This window comes from Lissotriton vulgaris, chromosome 1_2 (assembly GCF_964263255.1).
Source record: "Lissotriton vulgaris chromosome 1_2, aLisVul1.2, whole genome shotgun sequence".
Taxonomy (NCBI): Eukaryota; Metazoa; Chordata; class Amphibia; order Caudata; family Salamandridae; genus Lissotriton; species Lissotriton vulgaris.
The window spans coordinates 73116451-73139674 of record NC_141686.1 but is presented as its reverse complement, the minus strand read 5'-3'; the positions used below and the strand labels follow the sequence as shown (position 1 = coordinate 73139674).

General features: G+C 43.3%; 1 protein-coding gene across 1 annotated transcript in view; it reads left to right on the top strand.

Moving 5' to 3' along the window:
- The window catches only part of LOC147733934 (sodium- and chloride-dependent GABA transporter 2-like), a 1073416-nt gene that overhangs the window by 973945 nt on the left and 76247 nt on the right, over positions 1-23224 (top strand). The window contains exons 12-13 of the mRNA XM_086952829.1: positions 19162-19264; positions 21540-21640. Of these exons, the coding sequence (XP_086808955.1) occupies positions 19162-19264; positions 21540-21640 (204 nt within the window). The remainder of the gene's footprint in view (positions 1-19161; positions 19265-21539; positions 21641-23224) is intronic.

The following is a 23224-nucleotide window of genomic DNA, read 5'->3' as shown; positions in this document are numbered from 1 at the left end:
TCGACGTTTTGGCATCTGCCTTAACCACAATGTTTTCATTGTGCCTCATCCTACACTTATACAAAATATGTTTTTCCCTTTCGTTATAATAACGGTATTGACAATTCAAACCTTTTTGGGTCCCTTTGCTCTCCTGATGAGGAATCATTCTGTCGTCTTGATGTTATCGTGTCTTTGAGACACGTATATTTGTAAAGGGTTGAATAGTTTAGAATATCAGATAATTTGTGGATATTGGGCCACTTGGGTTCCTACATGACACTTTGAGGGTAATAAAATATGAAATCTCAGAGGCTTACCCTCACTCAAGAATGATTTTTCTCTGGTTGTTTTAAGCTGGATCCACTATTGGATTGTACTCCTTTTTGGAAGCAGAAGGTATGTTTTTGTATAGACTAGAACTTGAGAATTTTACACAGGGGTCATTTGATGTTGTGCACCTGTAGCAGGTTTCTGTATGACAGGATGTTTTTCACTCCAGTGTTACATTCACTATGTGCATTGCATTTTCTTTGCTCTGATTTGTCACTTGTTGGGGCACAGTCACAGAGAGGTTGCCATCACTTGCTGTTACCTCTTTTACGAAAGACTGATAAGGAAGATGAACAGGCTAATAATCTTCATTACACAAGTCTATTTTTTCTCAGAGATAATAAAAACTGCATCGGGAGAGAAAATACCTAGGTTTTTAGAGATTCACAGAGTTACATTTAGATAGTTTAGTGTCCCAAAAAAGGCTGCAGTGCTAGTTCCAATACCAGGAATCCATTAAAGAGAAAGCATGCCCACCGCTCAATCAGTGTGGAGTTTAGGAACACAAAGGAGATTGAGTTGAGCAGAAAAAGGGCAACAAGTGTGTCAGGATTTCCCTTGAGGATTAGAAACTCAAAGCATATAGCCAGATACCCTAAGTATCCACCATTCCAGTGGATGTCAATACCTCAATCAGGGACAAACAAAATTGGCACAAGGAGTAAGATACCAGAGACACTGGTTCAAAATGGGGCCAATCAGCAACAATGGATCTTTACAGAATCCCCTCTTGGTAATCTTTGATATAAAAACAGTACAAGATACAATAATGAGGAATGTTTGTGATAAACACTTGAAATTTAAACATATGAATGAAGCTGGATAGCGGCTTCCTTCTTGCTTAACAAGGGACGACTGTAACTATCCCTGCTCCTACGAGGATACAAGAGGACAGTATGGATTTCTGCCTTGAGGGTTAGCAGTAGCAGGACCTTAGAGGTGTAGTCGTCATTGATAATCCAAAGCAAAGTCATCATTGGTAGCTCCAATACTCGGCAGGGGCAAGATGGCCACTGACGGGCCGTAGCACATAGTCGCAGATCTTCCCCCTTCCTCTCCGCTGTAGGATGGTGAGCTGAGAAGGATGCTGTGGATCCCTACTAGCCAGGATTTCCCCACAGTGGTGAGGCAGCAGGATTGCAGTACACTGCAGTGGATATTGCATCCGGCAGCTTCATTTGTCGCATTTATTCAATACAGCTTCACAAGAATAGCTGCATTGCTACAAAGAGCAGGGTACAGGATGGCTCCACGTGGACCAAAGCAGGCGAAAGACCAAAAGGATTTGGGTAACCCTAAGGAAGGCGCCTTGGAGATAAGCAAGGATACCCCAGCCTCGACTGCAGTGCTGTGCTCCACGGGGACCACGCGCAGGCCCCCGTGATGCTCACGAGGAAGACGAGCGAACAACAAGCGAACTGTTGCAGCGCCGCGAACACGGTAATCAAAGACACTGCCAATCATTCGCGGAAAGCTCCAACACAGAGAGGTATGAAAGAAGTATCAAAGCCCAGAGATGCTTCCCTACGCCAGCCTACCTTGGACGATGCTTTCGCTGTCAAGCTGCTAGAGCCGCTGGAGATTACAGAGAACGCGGAGAAGGGAGACGGTGAAGCCTGCCTCAAGGATGCTGGAAACGTGGTAACAAAGCAACGCTGCGATAAAGTGTTGCAGGCTTTGCCCGGGGAAGTATCTAGGAGTGGGAATCGGAGTGCAGAGCACACCGATACAGGGCAGACGAGCAGAAGACGGAGAGAGCAATCTGGCATCATTGGAGATCCCGTACCATCTGTAATTCACAATAGTCCGGAGGAGAAGGCTCGAGCCCCGGATGGAGCAGAGCTGGCCACATCGAAGGGAACTGTGAGTACCTGGGAAACTGATCCCATCTTGGTCAGCCATAATGCTGCAAATGTGCCACAACATCTGGGGTTAATGCAAGATAGAAGGGGGCGGGCTCGCCTGAGGGAGACTGTTTCTTTTCACTCAACAAAGACTCTGAACCATTACTGTTTAGTGAGGGGAGTTCACCAGAGGTAACAGTCTATAAGCAGTTCCTCTGCTCAGAATAGCACCCAGCAGAAAAGGAGGTCTAAAGCAAAAGCTAAAGCGCTGGGGAGCCCCTCCAGCACTGCTAGGAAGCTGGTCTGGGACTATTCAGCCACATCTCAAATGTACCAAGACGGCGGTAGTGGGACTAAACAAGCAGAGCAAACCACGTCAAACATCCCCCCTCAACCTCAGCCACAGGCTGCTTATTGGATTTATTGTTTAGTACATTAAAACAGATGCAGGGAGAAGCTAGGATGTAGAGCCGCAGGCCCAAACAAGCAACTAAAAAGATTCAAAGTTGTATGAAGATATAGCAGACAGAGTGGCCCACGTGGAAGAAAGAATATAAAGTCTCGAGGACGATGTCAGTAGATGGCAAACTTTCAAACAATCAAGAGAAGATGGCTGAGGATGTCCAGTGGAAGCTGGAGGATTTTCAGAATCACCAGCGACAGAACAATATAAGACTGCTGAGTGTGGCCAAAGGGGTGGAGGGTCAGGATGTCAGGATGTTTGTGGTTAATCTATTGAAGGGCGCATTTCCTGAGATGCCCTCCTGGAATTGGGAGAGTGAGGTACAGAGAGCGTACCAGTTTCCTCTGACCCTAAGGAAAGGGCAGGGGGCATCCCAGTCAGACAGGCCTAGAGAAATTTTTGTGTATGTGGTTAACTATCTTCTTAGACATGAAGTCATGGATAAGGCGAAGCCTGAGTCTAACCGTACATTCAACGATATCACATTCTTTGCCTGACCTAACTTCTGCCACGCCACTGCAGAAAGAAAGTAGAGGCTAAGGCAATTGATAGCTCCTTTCTCCTTGGATCTGAGTTGTACTTGTTGTACCCTGCAAGGCTTAAGGTGGTTACACAGGGGCAGGTCAAAATGTTTTTCTCTGAGGTGAAAGCACAATAATATATGGAGGAACTGAAAGGGCAGAAGGGGGGATAAGGTGCTAGAGTCAACATATAGACAACATAAGAAGGGGCTATACCTGCCTGTCTAGTGTAGTTCCAATATTCACAATAGGCTCTGCGCTTTGGAATAAGATATCCTTTAGATGTGACGTAGGACTTATGTCTACTAGGTCGCTATCGAATATATTAAACTTATTTTATTTTTTTATTTTTAGAGTTTTATATAGCGCGAACTTGAACCGATTAGGTTATCAAAGCGCTTTACATAGCACCAGTTTCGTTACATGTTATCAAAGCACTTTACATAGAATCAGTTACGTTACATAAGGAACACATTTCTTTTTGCTCTAGTGAATATTGTTCTCTTCACACGGGGGAAGGGATACACCTGGCTATACTCCAACAGTCACACAGGCGACTAGTCGTTAAAGCTATATCTCTAAACACAGGGAGGGGATACACATGGATACAATCTAAAAATCACATAGGATACTAGTCAATAGAGTTATCTTCTATCTACACAGGAGGGATATGACTGGAAATACTCTAAGGGTCACATAGGAGTGGTAGAGAGAACAAAGGTCCACTGCACACACTAGTGATAAGAGTCAACTACATACACATAGGAAGGGAAATGACTGGTTAAACTCTAAGAGACGCATAGGGGTGGTATATGGTGTAAGGACTTCAGCGAATACCAAAGCTTAGCATTATTGCAATAGGTCAAAGATGCAGTCACAGCATAGAGGAAGGGTGGGTGGGATGCAAGGTATGGAGGGAAGGGCTAGAGTCCAGCGAAAACTGTCCGAAAACAGCAGCAAAGTGTCATTCAGGATAGCACGCAAGTCGAGAAGTCCAGGAGAGAAGGTGGGAGCCCAGGAGGCGCATCGCCATCTTGGAGAGCTTGCGATCATCAGAGTTCACCAGAGGCACTGTCCTCACAGCGTACCGGACACAGCCACAGGCAGCAGAAGGTGGTGGATCGGTTCGGGAGACCTGTGCCCAGCAGAAGCAGTAGCTGGCGCTACGGGGGCGAGGGCCAGGGTCCCCTCGAGTAAGGCCCCCCCTCGGAAGTTGCTTTACCGAATGCTGTTCGGGGCTGGAGGCGGGAATTGCTGGGCCCAGTCGGCAAAGTTGATGGAGCAAGGACCCACCCTGGGGGACAGCCTGGAATCAGGCGGAGAGATCGGGGCTAGACCAGAGGCCGGGGAGAGGCAGGGGTGAGCCAGAGGAAGCGGCGATTGACATTCTAAAGTCGCCGCCGGCCGCCATCTTGGAGTCTCAACGTGAAAGGAGGGTTTCTCAACAAAAGTGGTTGTGACCTACCCCGAGCACTAGCATTGAGAAATCCAACCGCCTATATTGAGAAATCTCACCAAGAGATTGATTATCCTCGCTCGCCAATTAGACATTGGCGAGCGACGAAAAACCTTGCCGGAGGTGGATTTTCCTAGATCACCAACTTGACGTTAACAAGCGCGAGCAAGGACAAAGAATCCGCTCTGCTGAGTTTTTGGGAACTCCGCGTGCTTCTGAGTGTGGAAAACTCTGCAAATAGAGCAGAGTTCACCGCCCAGGGTCAGTTTAGGCTACCTTAAGGAAAGAGTAACAGGCAAACGTCTACAAGCACTGACAAACTGCTGATACTGGAGTCACATCAAGAATTGCATGATTGGGTTTTTCTTTCCCTTGGCTTGAAGAAGAGTGCTTCACTAACAATTCTTTTTTGTTCTGTTATTCAAGGAGAGAGAGACAGAAACTAGAGTAGCTAGTTAGTTTCCCCTGGGATATAGTGGCTGATCAAAGAGAACTAGCTATGTCTGTGTACTATGTGTCTACATGGGAAGCCATTTGGTTTAGTATGAAGGCCCTCACCCACCAACCTAGTTGGTGGCATGCTTCATCATCGGGCCCCACCCGAGGCACGAGTGCGCCTCAGGTGTGCTGCGACACCAGATTACTGCGGAGCGTTTTTTTGGAAGGTGAGTGTGCTGTGTGAGATTTTAAAATTCTGTCCTAGGGGTCCCTATTGGTTACTTTATTGGTGGGCCCCAGGCCCTAGGGGTCCCTATTGGTTACTTTATTGGTGGGCCCCAGGCAGAGGTTAAAAAAAAAAGGCTTGGGACGTGTAGGGGTTGACTTATGGTCTCCCACGTGTGGTCGACTAGTTTCAGCCAGGTCTTTTTATCAAACTAGCTTTCTTCAGGACCTACGTGTGGGGGTGTTACAGGGATCTATGTCATTATCAGTGCCCTGTATGTGAAGCACGCGCTAAGTTGCTGATATATGTAAGAGGTATTTCCTCTCAGTTTGTACTCCTGTCTACAGAGGACAAAGCTCCCTGGACTTCGGCCGGAGGGTCGGGACTTATTACCACTTTGGCTGTGTCTCCAGGCCCAATGGAACACCTGTGAACCGGTCCCAAGTAACAATTCCATGGCATTTCGAGCATCAACTTACAATCCGAGTGAATTTACCAATGTGATGAGCCACATCAGTTTCTACCCCAGGGTCATAAAACATCAGCCCCCTGGACTGTGGTAATGCTATTTACTCGGGACTTGCACACTGTCTTTATCCAGATTGCCAATCGTCCAGAATGCTCAGCGAACTCCTGTTTTGGTGTGAAAGTATATGATCATGTTTTCTCAATTTAGAGGCCCTGCCACTGACTTCTTGTGTTGGCAATAGGGGTAGGTATGAGGTGTTGAACAGTACACTGTCCTTTATATGGAACAAACTTTATAAGAACGATTTGTGCTCTTAACCCAATGTCTTCACTTCATTGTAGTATCTTATCACAGTATTGAAAGAAAGAATGGATATACGTTTTACTGTTTGGTGGAAGAAGGGGGCTGTTCCCTTACGACCAGAAAGAGAAATTATCAAAATTCAGAAAAAAATAACCTTATTTTCATAACTATAATTCGTATTCGCATTGTGGCCGACTCCATTGATGCATTAGCAACAGGAAAATATTTAGTAGTAGTAAACGGCGCAATTACATAATCTAATATGTAAACAGCATGGCATCCAAAAACAGCCCTGCATGTTATGAACAGAACACAGCATCATGACATGTAATGAAGGCAGCACTGAACAAGCAGGACTTTATGCAGGATATACAGTCTGCAGCACTGCATTACATAGGACCTGCTGCACACACCAGCAACATTATCAACATGCCACAAGCAAATGTATTGCACAATGGTCCACATGAGTTGTTCTTCCTTCATACTATTAAGATGTGTTACATACTTGTGAGTGACAGCTAGCTTAGAGGTCACTAGAAACTTTCTTGAATTCACAAGAAGGGATTAGTTTCTTACAACTGCATAAACATGACAACTTTGTTTCCCCAAGATAAATCGTATCTTCAGAGTCGTGGAAAGAATAGATAGATATTTTACTCAGTCATTCGTGCATGCTTCGTTTCACCAGAGGTGCAGAGAAATAGAGAGACAGGCGTTTTCAATAAAAGTATTTATTGAACAATCTTCTTTCTCATGCAGAAGATATTAACTGCTATAATCGTAAGACTGGCTGTAAAGTATAATGCGTACAGCAGGAAGAGTATTATAAAATAATACTGTAAAAGCATGGTATGGTTTCTAAGCCATAAAATAGATACATAAATAAATAAAGACTAAAAGTACTCAACTGGTGCTCTACAAAACGCCTACGCCGATGTACCTAACCTAAGTCTGGTACGAGGGAAGAAGTAAGTGTGGTGTAGCATAAGTTTAGTATTCTTTTTGCCAATAATTTATCCAAGATTTCTCTTGGGGTCTAATCAGCTCCTTACCGTGGTTTAGAATGAAGAAGTTCTGGTATCTCTCTGTCTCAGGACTCAATTTCCCAACACCCCGCAAGGGGAGACTGGAAACACTGGAGCTGGATTTCTCGGCAAGAGAAAAGACAGCGTCTCTCTCATGCGTTTATTGGAGGGTCAGCTTCCTTCGGCACTTGCTGTAGCGAGATGCGTTGTGCAAGTAGATAGTCGAACCACTGTGTGTTTGCTAGGGCAAGTGTGGGCATATTTATACCTTGAAGGTCCCAAGTTTGACGTAAAGGTGGACATAATTACGTCATCAAAGAGTCTCAGTTCTTTGAAAACTCCATGAGTTCTTGGACAAATCAATATTCAAGCAAGGGGAAGACCCTAACTGCTGAAGCAGAGTTTTCCAAGACATCGTTGTGGCTTTTCGGACCTAGAGGAAGTAGCCATGCCATATTTGAACTCCATGGGCTATGTCTAAATATGGTTATGATTTCTATGCCTATATAAGCACAAGGTGATTTATACCTATATAAGGGCATGAATCAGGAAAATTAAACTAGGGTCCTAAAACGCAATACAACACCTGTCCCTGGCCATGCAGGAACCTTCAAGCTATTTCTGGCACTTATTCTCCTTTGGCCCTGAATATTGGTGGAGGGAAAATGTAAATGTAATTTAGCACTGTATGAATTGAGAGGCACACTGTTTGGACTGACTCAAACATCGGAGAGGGAGGAGGCTGCGATGGCTGCGAGCTAAATGGTCACACTTAGGTCATGATTGACTTATTTGCCTGTAAGGGTGGTGGGGGGAGGTCCTAAGGGGTAGTCTTGCGGGTGGGGGGGTAGGGTCAGGGCTGGTGGAGGAGGGGGGGGCACAAAGGGGAGTATACAGCACAGTTCTGCACAATATCCAGGCTTTTTTAATCCACTGGCTGAGAAGGCTGGCCTCTCATATGATGTTTTTTAATGAGTGTGCGGATCTCGTCAATCAATGTCTGTGGGCTCAATGATCAGATGAAAAGGCAACGAGTGGCTGCTATGCTAAAGTCAATCTGATTAGATCTTGTCTGCTTACAGGAGACACACATAGAAGGGACAAGGGGCTATCTGTTGGAACAGCTGGGTTTATCTATGCTTGCACATACTAAACAAGGCTCCAAGATCATGGGTGTAGCTGTGCTAGCTAAAAGAAGTGGCATTACAGTTAAAAGGAAGCTTGAAGATCAGTGGGGTAGATGGGTCCTCCTCAACAGTATACAGTTTGGGGAAATGTTCAACATAGTTTCAGTCTATGGATCGACGGAAGATGACCCAGAAATCTTTGAGTTCTTGGATTCAGAACTGGCCTCATGGCTGGAGCCAATAATCTTTTGTGGAGACTTCAACATTAACGTGCTGGCTGGTCTAGGTATTAAGGGGGGGCAGGTCTATCTGGGTCATAAAAAAAAGACATGCCGCGCAATAGTTAAGCTGGCTCGGCATAATTCATTAACTGAAGTCTGGGCATGCCTGAACCCTCTAGGCACAGGCAGCACATATTATTCAGTGCCACACAAGATCTGTGTGAGACTGCATTATTTTTTAGTCACCAACTCTTTAATGGCAAGAACCCAGATTAAGAAATTCCTCCGGATTTTCTCTAACCACAATCCACTAGTAGTCACCCTTAAGCTCGAAAAGGTAGCAAAGCGGGAGAGTACCTGGACGTTTGAAAGGCACTGTTAAAGGATGAGAACTATTTAAAACACATGAATGATTGGATCATAGCTTTTTGGGATGTTAACAGAGGAAGCACTTCTTCTGGTGTTGCATGAGATGTATTTAATGCGGGCATAAGAGGGGAGACCCTGAGTTATAGCTTACATAAACAAAAACAGGAGGATGCAACAGTGAAATAATTTTTTAAGGCTGTGGCGGTATCAGAGGAGGAGTTGAATATAGCAATTCAGCAGAGGACGCCCTTAGAGCAAACCCTTCTTAAAATTATAGCTGCTAAAGCAGAGGCAGTCAAGAATATTGCTAGTAAGGCAGCTGCAAATGTTTTAATTAGGAAAGAACAATGCCATGAATTAAGCGAGAGGGTGGGGCATACCCTAGCAATACGCACAAGGCAGAAGGCTGCAGCAGGGGAAGTAAGGGATATCTCAGACGACAGAGGAGGTACTGTAACAGATCCTGGAGCAATCCAGGAAGTCTTTAGGCTATTCTATGCAGAGCTATACAACGCGGATCAGTCAAGGGACTTAACAGCGATTCAGGAGTACCTCAAGGACATATTAGCCCCTGGTCTCCCTGATGAGGAGAAGGCGGCACTTGAACTCCCTCTAACCTTTGACGAAATACTCATGGCATTAAATAATAATAATAATAATAGGGACATTTATAAAGCGCTGAGTTACGCGCACCGGCGTGTCCACACGCTGAAAAGTGGGAGAGGCAGCAAGCAGAAAAAAACAGCTGCCGAGCAGGCAATTATCTAACAAAGAGGTGGGTTTTTAATTTCGCTCGAAACCTCGCTTCTTCAGGTTCCAGGCGCAAGTCCACAGGGAGTTTATTCCAGTAGTTTGCCGCTAAGTACCTAAAGGATCTCCCTCCCATGCGAGCTTTCTTCACCCTGGGGAAATAGCCTCCCATCAGGAAAAGCGGCAGGTCCTGATCAGATACCTCTAGAATTTTATAAAGTTTTCCAAGAGGCTCTAAGCAGGGACATGGGGGACACAATGTGGCAGGCGCAAGGGGAAAACTTTATACCAAGTTCTTGGGCAGGGGCAGACATAGAAATAATTTTGAAGAAGGGCAAACCATCTTCAGAGCCACGGTCCTACAGGCCTATAACTCTCATGAATGCAGATGCAAAGATTTTCCTTAAAGTATTGTCTCGAAGACTATGCAGAGTAATAGAGGGACTGGTCAGCATGGTTTTGTACCAGGGAAAGGCAAGATGCAGCACATATGGACAGTTATCACCCTTTTCGACGCAGCAGAGGTCTCAAGGGACCCTATGGCTGTTCTGCTACTTGACGCAGAGAAGGCATTCGATAGGATTACCTGGGACTAGCTCTGGATGGCCATGAGGTCGAGCGGTATAGGGGAGGTATTTATAAACGCAATACGATCTCTGTTTTAGAGGCCCTACAGCCCGACCCAGAATTAATAAAGGGTAACTGCACCTTTCCTGATCAAGCGGGGGACTCGCCAAGGGTGCCCGTGTTCGCCACTCCTCTTTGCCCTCTATATTGACCCGCTGGTACGGATGATGGAATTGAACAATAGGATTCTGCCTCTAAAAGCTCAAGGACAAGACTTTAAAACATTTGCATATGCAGACACTGTGGCAAAAGTCACTTCAATGCCAGCCAGGACTGTCGAAGAGGTGGAGGCAGAAGCTCTGGTATTTGGGCAGGGGTCAGGATATGTGCTCAATAGGGCTGAAACCATGATAGTCAAGAACAGCAGAGCAGTGTGCAACGATGAGTGAGTGGTCAATTCAGCTGTATATCTAGGGATTAGCATCTCGGCAGACCTCGACAAGACAGTGGATAGAAATATTGAGCCTATGATTGCTAAAGTTAAACAAGATCTCGACAGGATGCATAACCTTCAGTTGTCACTAGTAGGGCATATGAATGTGATAGAAATGATCATTTTGCCTACGTTTCTTTATTTATTTAGGACAACTCCACTTTTTTTCGAGGCCAAATGGTTTGTGGCATTGGAACAAATGATGAATAGATTCATATGGGCACACAGTAAAACGAGGAGGGCACTGCGGTACAAGGCTGGTCGGTTCCGGATTTTAAAATCTATTATTGGGCGGCGGCACTTCAGTACATGCAGGGGCTGCTAGGTGGAGCGGCAGGGGACCCAAAAGTAAAAACTGGATCCACTGATGTATACGCTGTGATTTTGGGCGAAGAAGCGGGGAATTGTTTTCTTAATTGAGCTGACTCCAGCTACCACAAAAGAACTAGGTTTAAAATGTTGCAGGCAGCTTATAGGATATGGGAAGCCTTCTCCAAAAAATTTGGACTCTGAAGTTTTAATGTATATAATCACATGCTTAGGAATGTGTCCCTCCCAGGAGAAATATTTGCGGATTCAGTCATGGCCGATTGGGGAAGGCAGGGAATACTGAAACTAGGAGATGTGATGGGGCCTGATGGGATTCTCCAGTTCACAGAGTTGCAGGCAATATATAGTGTTGATAGAAGGAGCTTCTTCAAATTTTACAGGTCCGGAGCTTCTTTTCCAGAAAACTGGGAGGATCGGCATGGTTCAGCAAGAATAAGATCCTTGATGCTATTGAAAGCGGGGTGGATTGCACTATGTGCAGATTTTAGTCAGAGCTCTCTGCAACGAAGGCGGACAACTTGGGGAAATATGGCGCTGAATGGGCAGAGAAACTGGGGATAGAGCAGGATTGTTTTCAGGAATTATTGGATTTGGGACAGACTATGCTATGCTCAGCTGGGCTACAGGCCCAGCACTATAAGACGATATATTCCCTATACAATACACCTGCAAGGATAGCTTAGTGGGGGGGAAGCACAGTAATACTGCCCACGCTGCGACTCCTTGGAGGCAGATATAATTCACATTTTCGCGAACTGCACACAGCTGTACACACTCCATAGAGCCATCTAAACATTTTTTGATAGGTCCCTGGGGATTAAGATCACCCTCACGCCTGTACAGATCATACGCGGGATTAGCAGAGAGCCTGAACAGGGGCCTTACGCCCATTTCTTATTTATGGCTATGTCTGTTCTACGAATGTGTATAGCGAAGGCATGGTTAGATAGAGCGCCTCCAACACTTCACCAATGGATAACTATGCTTCTTGCCGTATTTAATTTAGAGAAGGGGATTTATGCAAGAAAGGGCAAAAAGGGCAGATTACTTGGGAGGCAAATCTGGGAACCCATCCAGAGGTGCAAGTAAAATGTTAAAAATGTACGTTAGGTTATCAATGTTGCTGGGCCATTTTCTTCTATTCTCTTCTTTTTGTTTTCTTTCATGCCTTCACTTTATATACCTTCCTTCTCATTTGTTAAATTTTTTTTCTTGGTTTATCATAAAGGAAAAAAGATAGTTTATGCTGTATCATAAACTTCAGAAATGCGATGATGAGGGTATTTCAATGTACGGAAAATGGTATATATATATTTTTTCAAAGATAATCCAAAGCAAAGTTAAGGAAATGTAGCAAGAGCGGGAGTTGGGAGGGTTCTGAGAATGTGCTGATACTGGAAAAGCAGCTGTTTATAGAGGAAAATGAGTAATGAGGGAAGCAGGAACACAAAAGGGAGAAAACAACAGTGAGCAGATGCAATGCAGTTTGAATAAAATTATTACAAGCAAAATGCTGAAGCAACCAGTAATGTTACAAACACCTGCTAAGTGCCTGTGACAATCCAAAATACTGCTGCTACACCTGTTGGCCCAGACGCTCCACCATTAACCAGAAAGTGGAACCAATATGTTTCCTATGTTCCATTCCGTACACCTTTTTCCACAGTTTCAATTCTCGACCTCTTCTGATCTTAGATCCAGCTACGAACCTAGGGCACTTGCCACTCTTCATTGGTTCCATGAGATGTTTCTTGCTATTCTTGACAGAGTGATCCTGTAAGGAAAAAACACAACCTTGGAGAAACATGAAACTTTGTTTGATAAAAGCACAATGGAAGAGGCAGAGTGTCTTGACCATTGGGCCTTTCGCAGTTGGAAGCCAGTGTAGCCTGGCAATTTGAATATAGAGAGCTGCCTAGAACTTCCCAGGATAAATCAAAGAGCAGCATTTCGCAAACTTTGGAGCCTAGAAGGAATATACTTGGAAAAGCCCAGATAAAGTATATTGCTCTAGTAAAGACAATAATTAAAGACTGACTGGTATATGGTTATACTGCACTCCAACACCACGCTAGATATGAACCTTCTAAGCATTCAGATGTAGTAGAAGCTGCTAGAAGCAATACAAGTAGTTTGTGGTGAGAAGAAAAGAGTATTGTCAAAAAAGAAAATCTAATTCCCTGATGCGGAGTGTAGGAACAAGAGAACACCCACGTCCTGAGGACAAAATTGACAGGAGACTCCCAATGAACAACACTATATCACAGTACTAGTACCCTTTAAAACAAAAACAGGGCATGATTACTTTGTCTTTGAATCTCATCACCCAGTTCACTTAGATGCATTTTGGTAATTGCAGTGCATGACATCACAATTCTTTGATTTTCATCATAGTTGGTGCAACCAGTGTTCAGTATCTCTTGACATAAGATTATGTTTCAGGATAATTATCTTTCATCAGTAGAGAGATTCACATTCAGTTAGAGATGCAGGAAATGCTGCTCAACAGTCTTTCCAGGTCACATTGCCACTCCTTGAGTGCAGGTGCATCACTCAGAGCTCATCCGCTCAGAGGAGCATATCAAACAAAAACAGGGCAAGAGCACACTGCCTTGACATCCCATCACCCAGTTCATTCATATGCATTCTGGTAACTGTAGTGCATGGTATTACCCACTTCCATTAAACAGTGATGTGACAGGAGAAGAACACTTAACAGCAGTAATTGTAAGCTGGTTTGCATAAAGAGTGATTAATTCTTCAAGGCTTGGTTGATGGCATGATGAAAACTCAGTAAACTCAACAAGACACCTTCCCATATTATCTCTATTTAAATGTCTAATGATGGATAGAGAAATTGAGAGATTTATTAAACATGACCTTCAGCTCAGAAAGGTTTGAAATGGCGGGAACAGTGTGGGCTAAATTTATCAACAGCTCACTCCAACAAGGAACCATACCTGATTCCCTCAAAGTTGGACAAGTCACACCCCTACTAAAGAAACATACAGCCGACCCCCCTGATCTGAACAACTACCGTCCCATTACCAATATTCCCACTCTCGCCAAACTGCTGGAAAAATGCGCACAACTACAATTGACTAAACACATTGATCAGTTTGAGCTCCTCAACCCTCATCAATCAGGCTTCCGAGCAGGGCACAGTACAGAAACTGCTATGACTCACATAATTGACGACGCCCTTCAAATCCTAGACCAAAACGACACCTGCCTCCTCATCCTGCTTGATCTCTCTTCAGCATTCAACACTGTTAAACATGAGAAGTTACTCGAACTACTAAACACAAGAATGGGTATATCTGGAACTGTTCTCAAGTGGTTCACTTCCTTTCTACACAACAGGTCGCAGAAATTCAAGAGCAACAACATGATGTCCTCGCCAATACCTGTATCGCTAGGTGTCCCCCAAGGATCCTCCCTATCCCCGACTCTGTTCAACCTAGTTATGGAACCTCTCACCACTTTGCTACAAGCATCCAATGTACTCTTTCACATGTACGCCGATGACACCCAACTTAATCTCAAACTACAATCCCCCAAAGACATTTCGCTCCTGAACTCAAAGATCAGAAGCACCCAATCCTGGCTTGCCGATAATCATCTGAAACTCAATGCTCTGAAAACAAAGTTCCTTCTGATCTCACCTCCCGCGAAGATCTCTACCACTCAAATATGGCTTAAACACCTAACCGCACTCAATGTCCAACCCACCATCATGGACTCAGCAAAATCTTTAGGCATAACACTTGACACCAATCTCAACATGCAGCAACATATCAGCAAGGCAACTAAGGGAGCGAACTTCCAAATCAATACCTTGAGGAAACTTAAACCCTTCCTCCCAGCCAAAGACTTCCAAACTGCAGTACAGGCACTAGTCATCCCTCGAATAGAATATGGCAGTATCGCCCTCTGCGGTCTCCCCCTTACCACTACCGCACCCCTAAGAGCTTCCCTAAACGCTGCAGCGAGACTCATCACTGAGTCAAAAAAGCACTCTCATATTTCCCCTGACCTGAAATCCCTAAACTGGCTGCCTTTTGAAGCCAGAATACACCTAAAAATCGCCTGCATGACACACAAAGTTGTACACCTGAACTCACCTGGCTACCTCACTCAGAAGCTGACAATCTCTGGCTGCTCTAGAAGCACTAGAGGCACAAACAATCTTCTGCTGAAGCCTCGAAGATTTTGGAAGGAAAAAACTTATAAACGCTCCTTCTCAGGAATGGCACCCAGGATCTGGAACTCACTCCCTCCTGAAACCAGGCTCATCTCCTCCACTATACTTTTTAAGAAAGAAGTAAAAGCTATCCTCATGGCTAAATACACCTGAACTATTATTTCGGACTCTTAAAGACTCTGAACAGATCTGTACTACTTGTTCGACCCCTTTGCTTATTTGTATTACTTGTATTATTGCTTTACATGATTAGCTTTGACCCCACCTATTTGTACTGTTAGCTTTACTGACTTACCTATTTGAATATGCACCCTCATGTACCCTCTCGTTGTAAAGCGCTCTGATATCTGCAAAGATCTTGTTCGCGCTATATAAAACTTTCAAAATAAAAAAATAAAATAAACAAAGAACATATGAAACTGAGCCAAATTTGCCTCTTTGTATTTGTATTTACATTTATAAAGTGCACAGCTATCCAGCAGGGACTCCAGGAGCTGGACATGTGGAGGCCGCTGCAGCTAAGCGGAGATAAAAGAAGGAAATGCAGAGGAAGAAAAGTGAGATCAAACAGAGTCACTAAACAGCAACGTCTAAGTTCTTACGCAAGGCCAACAAAGACTGACAGTGTCTAAGGTCAACTGGAAGGGCATTCAAGAGCCTGGGGCCAAGACAAGAGAAGGTGCTAACCCTCATACGGACCAGCCAAAACCTCGGACCTGAAAGCAATGAAAGGCTGGATGAGTACAGCTGTCGAGCCGGAGCATAGAGTGTGAGTAGGCTTTGAATGTAGGAAGGAGCAAGGCCCCATTTGACACGAAACATGTAGCAGAGGGACTTAAACTCAATGCACTTACTGATTTTAAGCTAATGAAGTTAATTTAGTAGAGTAGAAGCAGAGGCAGATCACAGCAGGTAAAAAAAGAAGACAAGCAGCAGCATTTTGGATGGCCTGCAGCCGATGTAAAGAAGCTTTATTAATACCCAGATACAGGACGTTGCCGTAGTCCAACCTGGATATAACCAGGATCTGCAGAACTATTCTCCGTGCTGCCAATGGGATTAACCAAAGGATTCAATCAATCATTGAACAGCAAGATGAGGCCACCCTGGAGACCTGAGGTTTAAGTGAGAACTTTTGATCAATAATAAAGCCCAGATTCTTAACTTTGGACATAGGGACAGGCACAGGGCCCAAATCATTAGGCCTGTGTTTAATACCCCACAGCGCAGGGTTGTTACCCAGAATGAGCACCTCAGTTTTGAAACCGTTAAACTTCAAGGCATTACTGGTCAACCAGGCAGACACATTCCTCATGCCATGCTGCAATAGGGAAGGATCCTTGTGCCAAGCAGCAGAAAGGGAGAAGACGATCTGAGTATCATCAGCACAGGAGAAGATAGTCTGACCCAACTTTTCCGCAATATAATCCAAGGGGCAAACATATATGTTAAAAAGTAAAGGACTCAAAATAGAGCCCTGGGGAACTCCAGATGTTAACTCTAAAGTATGGGATCTCACATTGTTAAAAAAAAACTGAAATGTGCGGTCAGTGAGAAAAGACCTCAGCCACTTCAGAGCCACGGCCCTAATCCCACAGGCTTCAAGGCATTCTCATAAAATGGAATGAAACACCGTGTCAAACGCAGCGCTCAAATCCAACAAGATGAGCTCCGAGGTTCCCTCTGAGTCGAGTTGTAGTCTGAGATGGTCAGTGACCCCAAGGAGAGCAGACTCAGTGCTGTGGCCATGTCTGAATCCAGACTGAAATGGATGTAGCAGATTAGAAGTTGTAAAAGAAGAGGAAAGTAAGCTATTAATATGCCATTTCAAAACTTTAGAGAACACAGAAAGAAGAGAGATAGTACAAAAGGTGGACGAACAAAGCGGGTGAAGAACTTCCTTTTTTTAAAAGGAAGGACAAGAGAGTGCTTCCACCCCTTCGGTACCAAACATGTACTTAAAGAATTATTGTAGAATCACAGAAAGACTGTGTCGTCCAAGCGACTGAGTATAGAAGGGGAGAGGATCAGCAGGAGAGCCAGACTTGATAGAGCTCAATGACAGCTTCAGGGAAGGCAAATCTAGGAGAGGCCAGGAGCTGATTTGTTCACAGTACTCCGACACAGAGGTCTGGGAGAAAATCCTTGGGAACCTGACAAAAAACCAGTAGGGAATGTTGAACAGCATCCACCGCAAGTTGAGCATGAATAGACTTGACTTTGTTGTCAAAAACCAATGCTAACTCATCACATTGCGGTTGAGTGAGTAAAGAATGAGGCAGAAACGCACTGGCGGTCGAGAGTTGATTAACTACCTTAAACAAAGTTTTCTGGCAGCGCTGGGAGCTAGAAATCTTATCTGTGAAAAAAGCAGCACGTGGCAATCTACATAGAGCATGGTATTTATTAAAAGCTCCCAAGTACTCTAATTTAACATCGGACAAATATTGTTTCTTCCATTGCCTTTTTAACGCTTTACAGCACTTTTTCTCTTGTTTAAGAGAATCGGTAAATGGGCGATGTGTCGTAAACTGGGGTTTAGAGACAAGAGGTAAAAAAGCATCAGTGACTGAAGAGAGCCAAGAGTGCGCACTAATTTGAGCTAGATCAGGAGAGGAAGCAAGAGCAGGAATATTATCCCAAAGAACTTTAGTCAGGAAAGGTATATTAAGTATGGGCCAATTACGGGTTTTAGGCTGTGCAGTAGATCTAATGGGGAAGGTATTAGGAAGCCTAATAGAAAAGGGAACTGCAAAATTATCAGTCCAGCAGAGCTGGACAGGAAGTGCAGCAGACATAATAGAGAGATTAGAGAAAATAGGGTCAGGAAGATGACAGCAATATGAGTGGGAAGTGAATTTAGTAGTAAAAGACTGAGAATATATTCATATCTTCAATAATTGCAGAGGCTGGTTTGTCTTCCAAGTTCTCAAGATGGAGATTAAGGTCACCAAGCACAGAGAAGTCAGCAGAACGGAGAATATGAGAAGCCAATTGATCAAAAAGAGCTGAGCACCAATTAAACAAAGGCACAGGATGGTGATAGGCAAGGGTGCCTTAGAAACTAAACTTATGAGTAAAAGGAATGGAAAAGGCCAAGGCTTCACAATTAGGAATCTGGAGGTCCACAATTTTACAGTTGTAAATAGTTTTAAAAATAATAGCAATACCACCCCGACCCTTCTGTCTCAGCCATTCAAGGACACCAACCTGTTGAAATTCGTATGGTTTTCCTATAGGCTGGTTCACCTCCAGTTCTGTTTAGCGAGAATGTCACAGCCTGTTTTAAAATCGACCATGCTATAGTTTCTTTTCATGTCACTTTTTTCTATTTCTCTGTCCTTTCTGACATTTTTGGCTTTGTTCTCTTTCCTTCCTTTTTGATCCTTGCTTCCCTTCTGACAATCTTATCAGCCTACCTCTTCTCTTTCCTTTTTTCACAATTTCAAAACCTTTTCCTCTTATATCCACTTAGGACTTTTGCATAGTTGCCTTTTGAATTGTTATCCTTTTGTCTGACTCTATGAACATCTGCCTGGATGTATTAATTACTCCTTTCGTTTTTTCTCTCTTATTTCTCCTCTTGTCTGTTTAATCAGGTTCCTTGAGCTCATCAATTTTCTTTCTTTTTTCTACTATTCTGTTTCTTCCTATAGCTCCTTACTGTACTCGCCTAAATCACTCCCTCCTCCTTCTTCTTCCTCATCTTCTATGCGTTCTTTTCCTTTTTCTTTTATTTATCTGTCCTACTCATCCTCCTTTCTCTCATTTCTCAGCTCCATTTCCACCCCTTCTCCTATTTCTTCAATTCTACTTCTTTTCCTTTTTAACCTCTTCCTTGTATATGTCCGACCCAGGCAACCTCCCTTCTCTTGGCTTCATGCTTCTACTCATTGTAGTTTTTAATTGCAGGCTCTACTGTAAAGTTTAATTTTATCTTCTACAATACCTATTCACAAGAATTAGCATGTTTCTTCTGTTATGTGACCTATATTGACACTTCTTCCTACATCTCCCTTTTCCATTCCATTCTATCACTCTAGGGCGGGATGTACGTATTCCAGCTCTTTGATTACTACGCTGCCAGCGGAATGTTTCTCCTTTTCTTTGCAATGTTTGAAACCATCGGCATTGGTTGGGTGTATGGTGAGTGATGGAACAACTCATAGGTAAGAGTGTTTCATATTAGGATTGTTGCATTCACATTGTTTAGGATCACATTGGGACATTCACCCAGGCAAACCATAGGTCAGATTGAGGCCAATACAAATTCCCAAGCAATGAGCCCCTTTGGGTATGGCCAGTCCGGCTAGGACACAAAACCAAAATCATGCCCATCTCCTCCATATACTATTGTACTGAAATTCCATTCTTTTTCAAATCTACACTTTCAAGCTGAAAATGTTCACTGGTGCACGAATTTTGTTCAAAATCACTTGACAAGCTAAAACAATTTAATAAAAATGCTCGGCAAGACTTTTCTAATGGTTAAAAAAGTGTTGACTGGTTCATTTTCAACCCATATTTTCATGTTGCACCCAACTTAAACTCACATACTAGGCCTGGGTCTTATTTCAGCTAAGGCACAGTAATCTAAGTAATTTTGATAATTCCACATTACTCTTGATGTGGAATAACCAATAATAAAGTGATTACTTCTGTTTGTGTAATTGAGTAAATTTGGGGGGAAATATCCTACCATATTATCACATTTAGGGGCATATTTGGGAATATTGTGGTGCAGGGAATGTAGCAAGTTACCATGCTGCACTGCCCTGCGTCGCTGAGAAAGGGCAGGAATCCGCTCTATTTACCCAATATAGTGCATTCCTGTCCTTTCCCCCTGCCCTGGCGCACTTTCTGTAGCACCAATGCAGGCACCCTTGCACCATGTTGCAAAAATGCTTGTGTTGTAAGCAGGATCCTATTGTACAGGAAGGGGCACCTCCCTGCACAAAAACAATCCACAGATGCGTTTTCCTCGTTCGATGTATTCTGCAGAATGCAGTGAACATAGAAAGAGGAAAAAACAAGGAGAAATAAAAATATTTCTCCTCTTTATGCCTCAGCTAGGGAGGTGTATCTTATTGGTGCATTCCCAGATTTACCCTGTTTATCAGATTTGGTAAATTTGAGAATGCATCAAAAACCATGAGATTGGCATGGGAACACCCACTGCATTGCCCATGTGCAAAGTAATACAATGCAACAATGTGTGCTGCATTGCATTATTTCATATTTTTTAAGCCATTCAAATCCACACAAAATGGCTTTGCGTGCCTTCACAAATATGACTTAGAGGTTTCTGTCGTTCATGTACCACGTTGCGTAGTGCAAGCCTGACGTAAAGCTGTAAAATATGCGCCTTAGTGAGCACAAATGGCTGCTTGCACACACTCTTTGTGTTCTGTTGCATTTAGTATTATTTTGGATGCAAGGGTGCATTTTATGCTAAGGAAATAGCTCTAAATGCCGGGAGTCAGTTGTGCAAAATCCTACCTGAAGTGCCCATTTAGCAAGCACAAGCAGCTGTTTATGCTCACTATTAATTTTCTGTTGCATTTAACACTGCTTCTTATCACAACATGCATATTCACATCTATTTTGGATGCGAGGAGGCATTTTTGCACTAAGAAAGTTCAGCTGAATTTAGAATTTATCTTCCTATGTCATTCTACGTAATCTCGCTGAATTGTTTGGCAATTCTGCGTGATTACACTACTTGGAATTATGCATATACCGTCCCCAGGTATATACACATCATTTTTATGGTAAGGATGTAATTGCTTGAGGTATACAAGCTTGTGTCATATTTCCTTGTGGCCATCAGTCTTGTAAAGTGAGATCCACAGACTTTTACGAAAGATGGAACATTACAATTGAATACTGAATTAGGGCATAATCTGAGTATTACTGAGGAAGACATATTTTCAAGCTCTCTTTTGTACTATGAAGAGTGTAGATTTTTTGTATTTATTTTATTCCTTTTATTTATTTGTTACAGTTGTGCCAACAGAATGCTGGGGGCACAATAAGTTCAAAGAACTAAACAATGGAGAATGAGACACACATGACACAGATGAGAAAAACGATACCAAAGATTAATAAATAGGTGCAAGAGAATTAATCTATTTACCTAGGTAATCACAATGGGAGGTCAGGGATGGTATCATGAACATTACATAGTCCCCCACATTCCTTATTAGTGAAAGATAATTTAATGGTGTTATAGCTACTTTGAAGGTTACTTTTGTTACATGCTAGAAGCAAGTTGCCCCATGCACCACAAAAACCTCTCACACGCCTGCCAACCACTGCTTCCTCATTCAACCAGGGTACAGAGTCTCTACGCAACCAGCATTGTGTTTGCAATTTTTTTCTCATGCTCATGTTCATAAAACAAATCTTAAATTTTTTCTAGGAGCTGACAAATTCTATGACAATATTGAACATATGATTGGCTACCAACCGCTCCTGGTGATCAAGTACTGCTGGCGATTTGTGACACCTGCTGTGTGCCTGGTAAGATCCCACGGCGTGATACAAGAGGGGAGGCAATAAAGTTTCAATGGAGAAAGCATAGTGAAGCCCAAGTGTTTTGGGTTTGAAAATAAATTTAAACCAAAGTGAAAATCTAATATGTAGGACCCCCTGCTAAATAAAGATTCATGAGGGACATTGACTGGCAGAAATGTTTTCTAGGACAAAGGTACCAGCAGATTTAATTGTAAACCTCTTTCAGGATGTAGTATGTATGTTTGTATGTGATATGGGTATATGACAAACCTTGCTGAAAGGTAGCAGAGCACTGGACAAGATCAAAGGCAGAAATACAATCAGTGGCAATCTAGGCAGGGATTGCTATTTCTGAGAGGGGAACTGAACTAGTCACTGATTACATCACTATCTCAGAATTGTAAAGTGAACTTTGGAAATGAAAAATATCAGACAATGAGAGAGGTGATGATTTTGGGGTTCCCCCTAACCTAGAGGGAGGACCAAACAGATGCCTTGAACTCAAAGAGTATATTAAGCTGAACGATTCAATGGTGTTTCCATCCTCTTAGGACCACCCCAAGCATAGTTATGGGAAAAATACAATCCCAACCAAAGGCCTTGCAAAGCATTATGGGACAAGGTTTGCAGTGGGCAGTGAATATTATAGTATCCAATATCAAAATAATTCTACAAAGAGCTGCAGTTCAACCAGTCATTACTAGGTGTCCCCCACGAGTCAAATGCAGAAGCATTAAAATTATTACTTCAAGCTGCCGGTCAACGCTTTTGCATTTGACTCATGAGGGACACCTAGTAACGACTAGTGGAACTGCAGCTTCATGAAAGGGTTTAATGCTTTTGCATTTGACTCGTGAGACACACCTAGTAACGACTAGTGGAACTGCAGCTTGATGTAATAATTTCAATGCTTTTGCATTTCACTCGTGAGTGGAATGTTGATGAGGCTGACGGGGCTAAATACATGTGGTACATGTAGTGTTTTTTTAATATCTATTATTTTTGTTGTAATTCTTTTTATTAACAGATTTGAGTTGACTTTACAGGTTTCAACAAGTAAGGCAGAAACTTATAACAAATTTTGCCATGATTACAGGGTACATAGATAGTTCGTGGTAGTTAACAATGACTATAGGATAGTTGGATCTTCTGGGTCTGGGACAATGAGGGTAACACAAATATTGCCTGTGTATTCATTCCTTTTACCCCAAATGGAAGACCACTTTCTGGGGCACCCACATGAAACATATACAGTTTTCTCACGAAACATGCACCAATCCATGTCTTTCTTCCAAGATGTTACCTTGGGCGGCTCTCATGTCCCCCACATTCATGCAATATTCCGTTTGGCCACCACCTGACCCAGTGTGACCCAGATTTTGCCTTTGCTGCTGAGATAGATGGGTTCCCATATGTTCAATAGGCATTTTTTGGCTTCTGGCCTCAAGGCGGCACCCAACACCCTGTTCATGCACTCGTGTATTTTCAACCAATAGAATTGGACATATTCACATTCCCATATTATATGCATAAAGGAGCCCGGCAGTCCACATTTTCGTCAGCTGTTGCCCCATTTAGACTAGAGCTGGT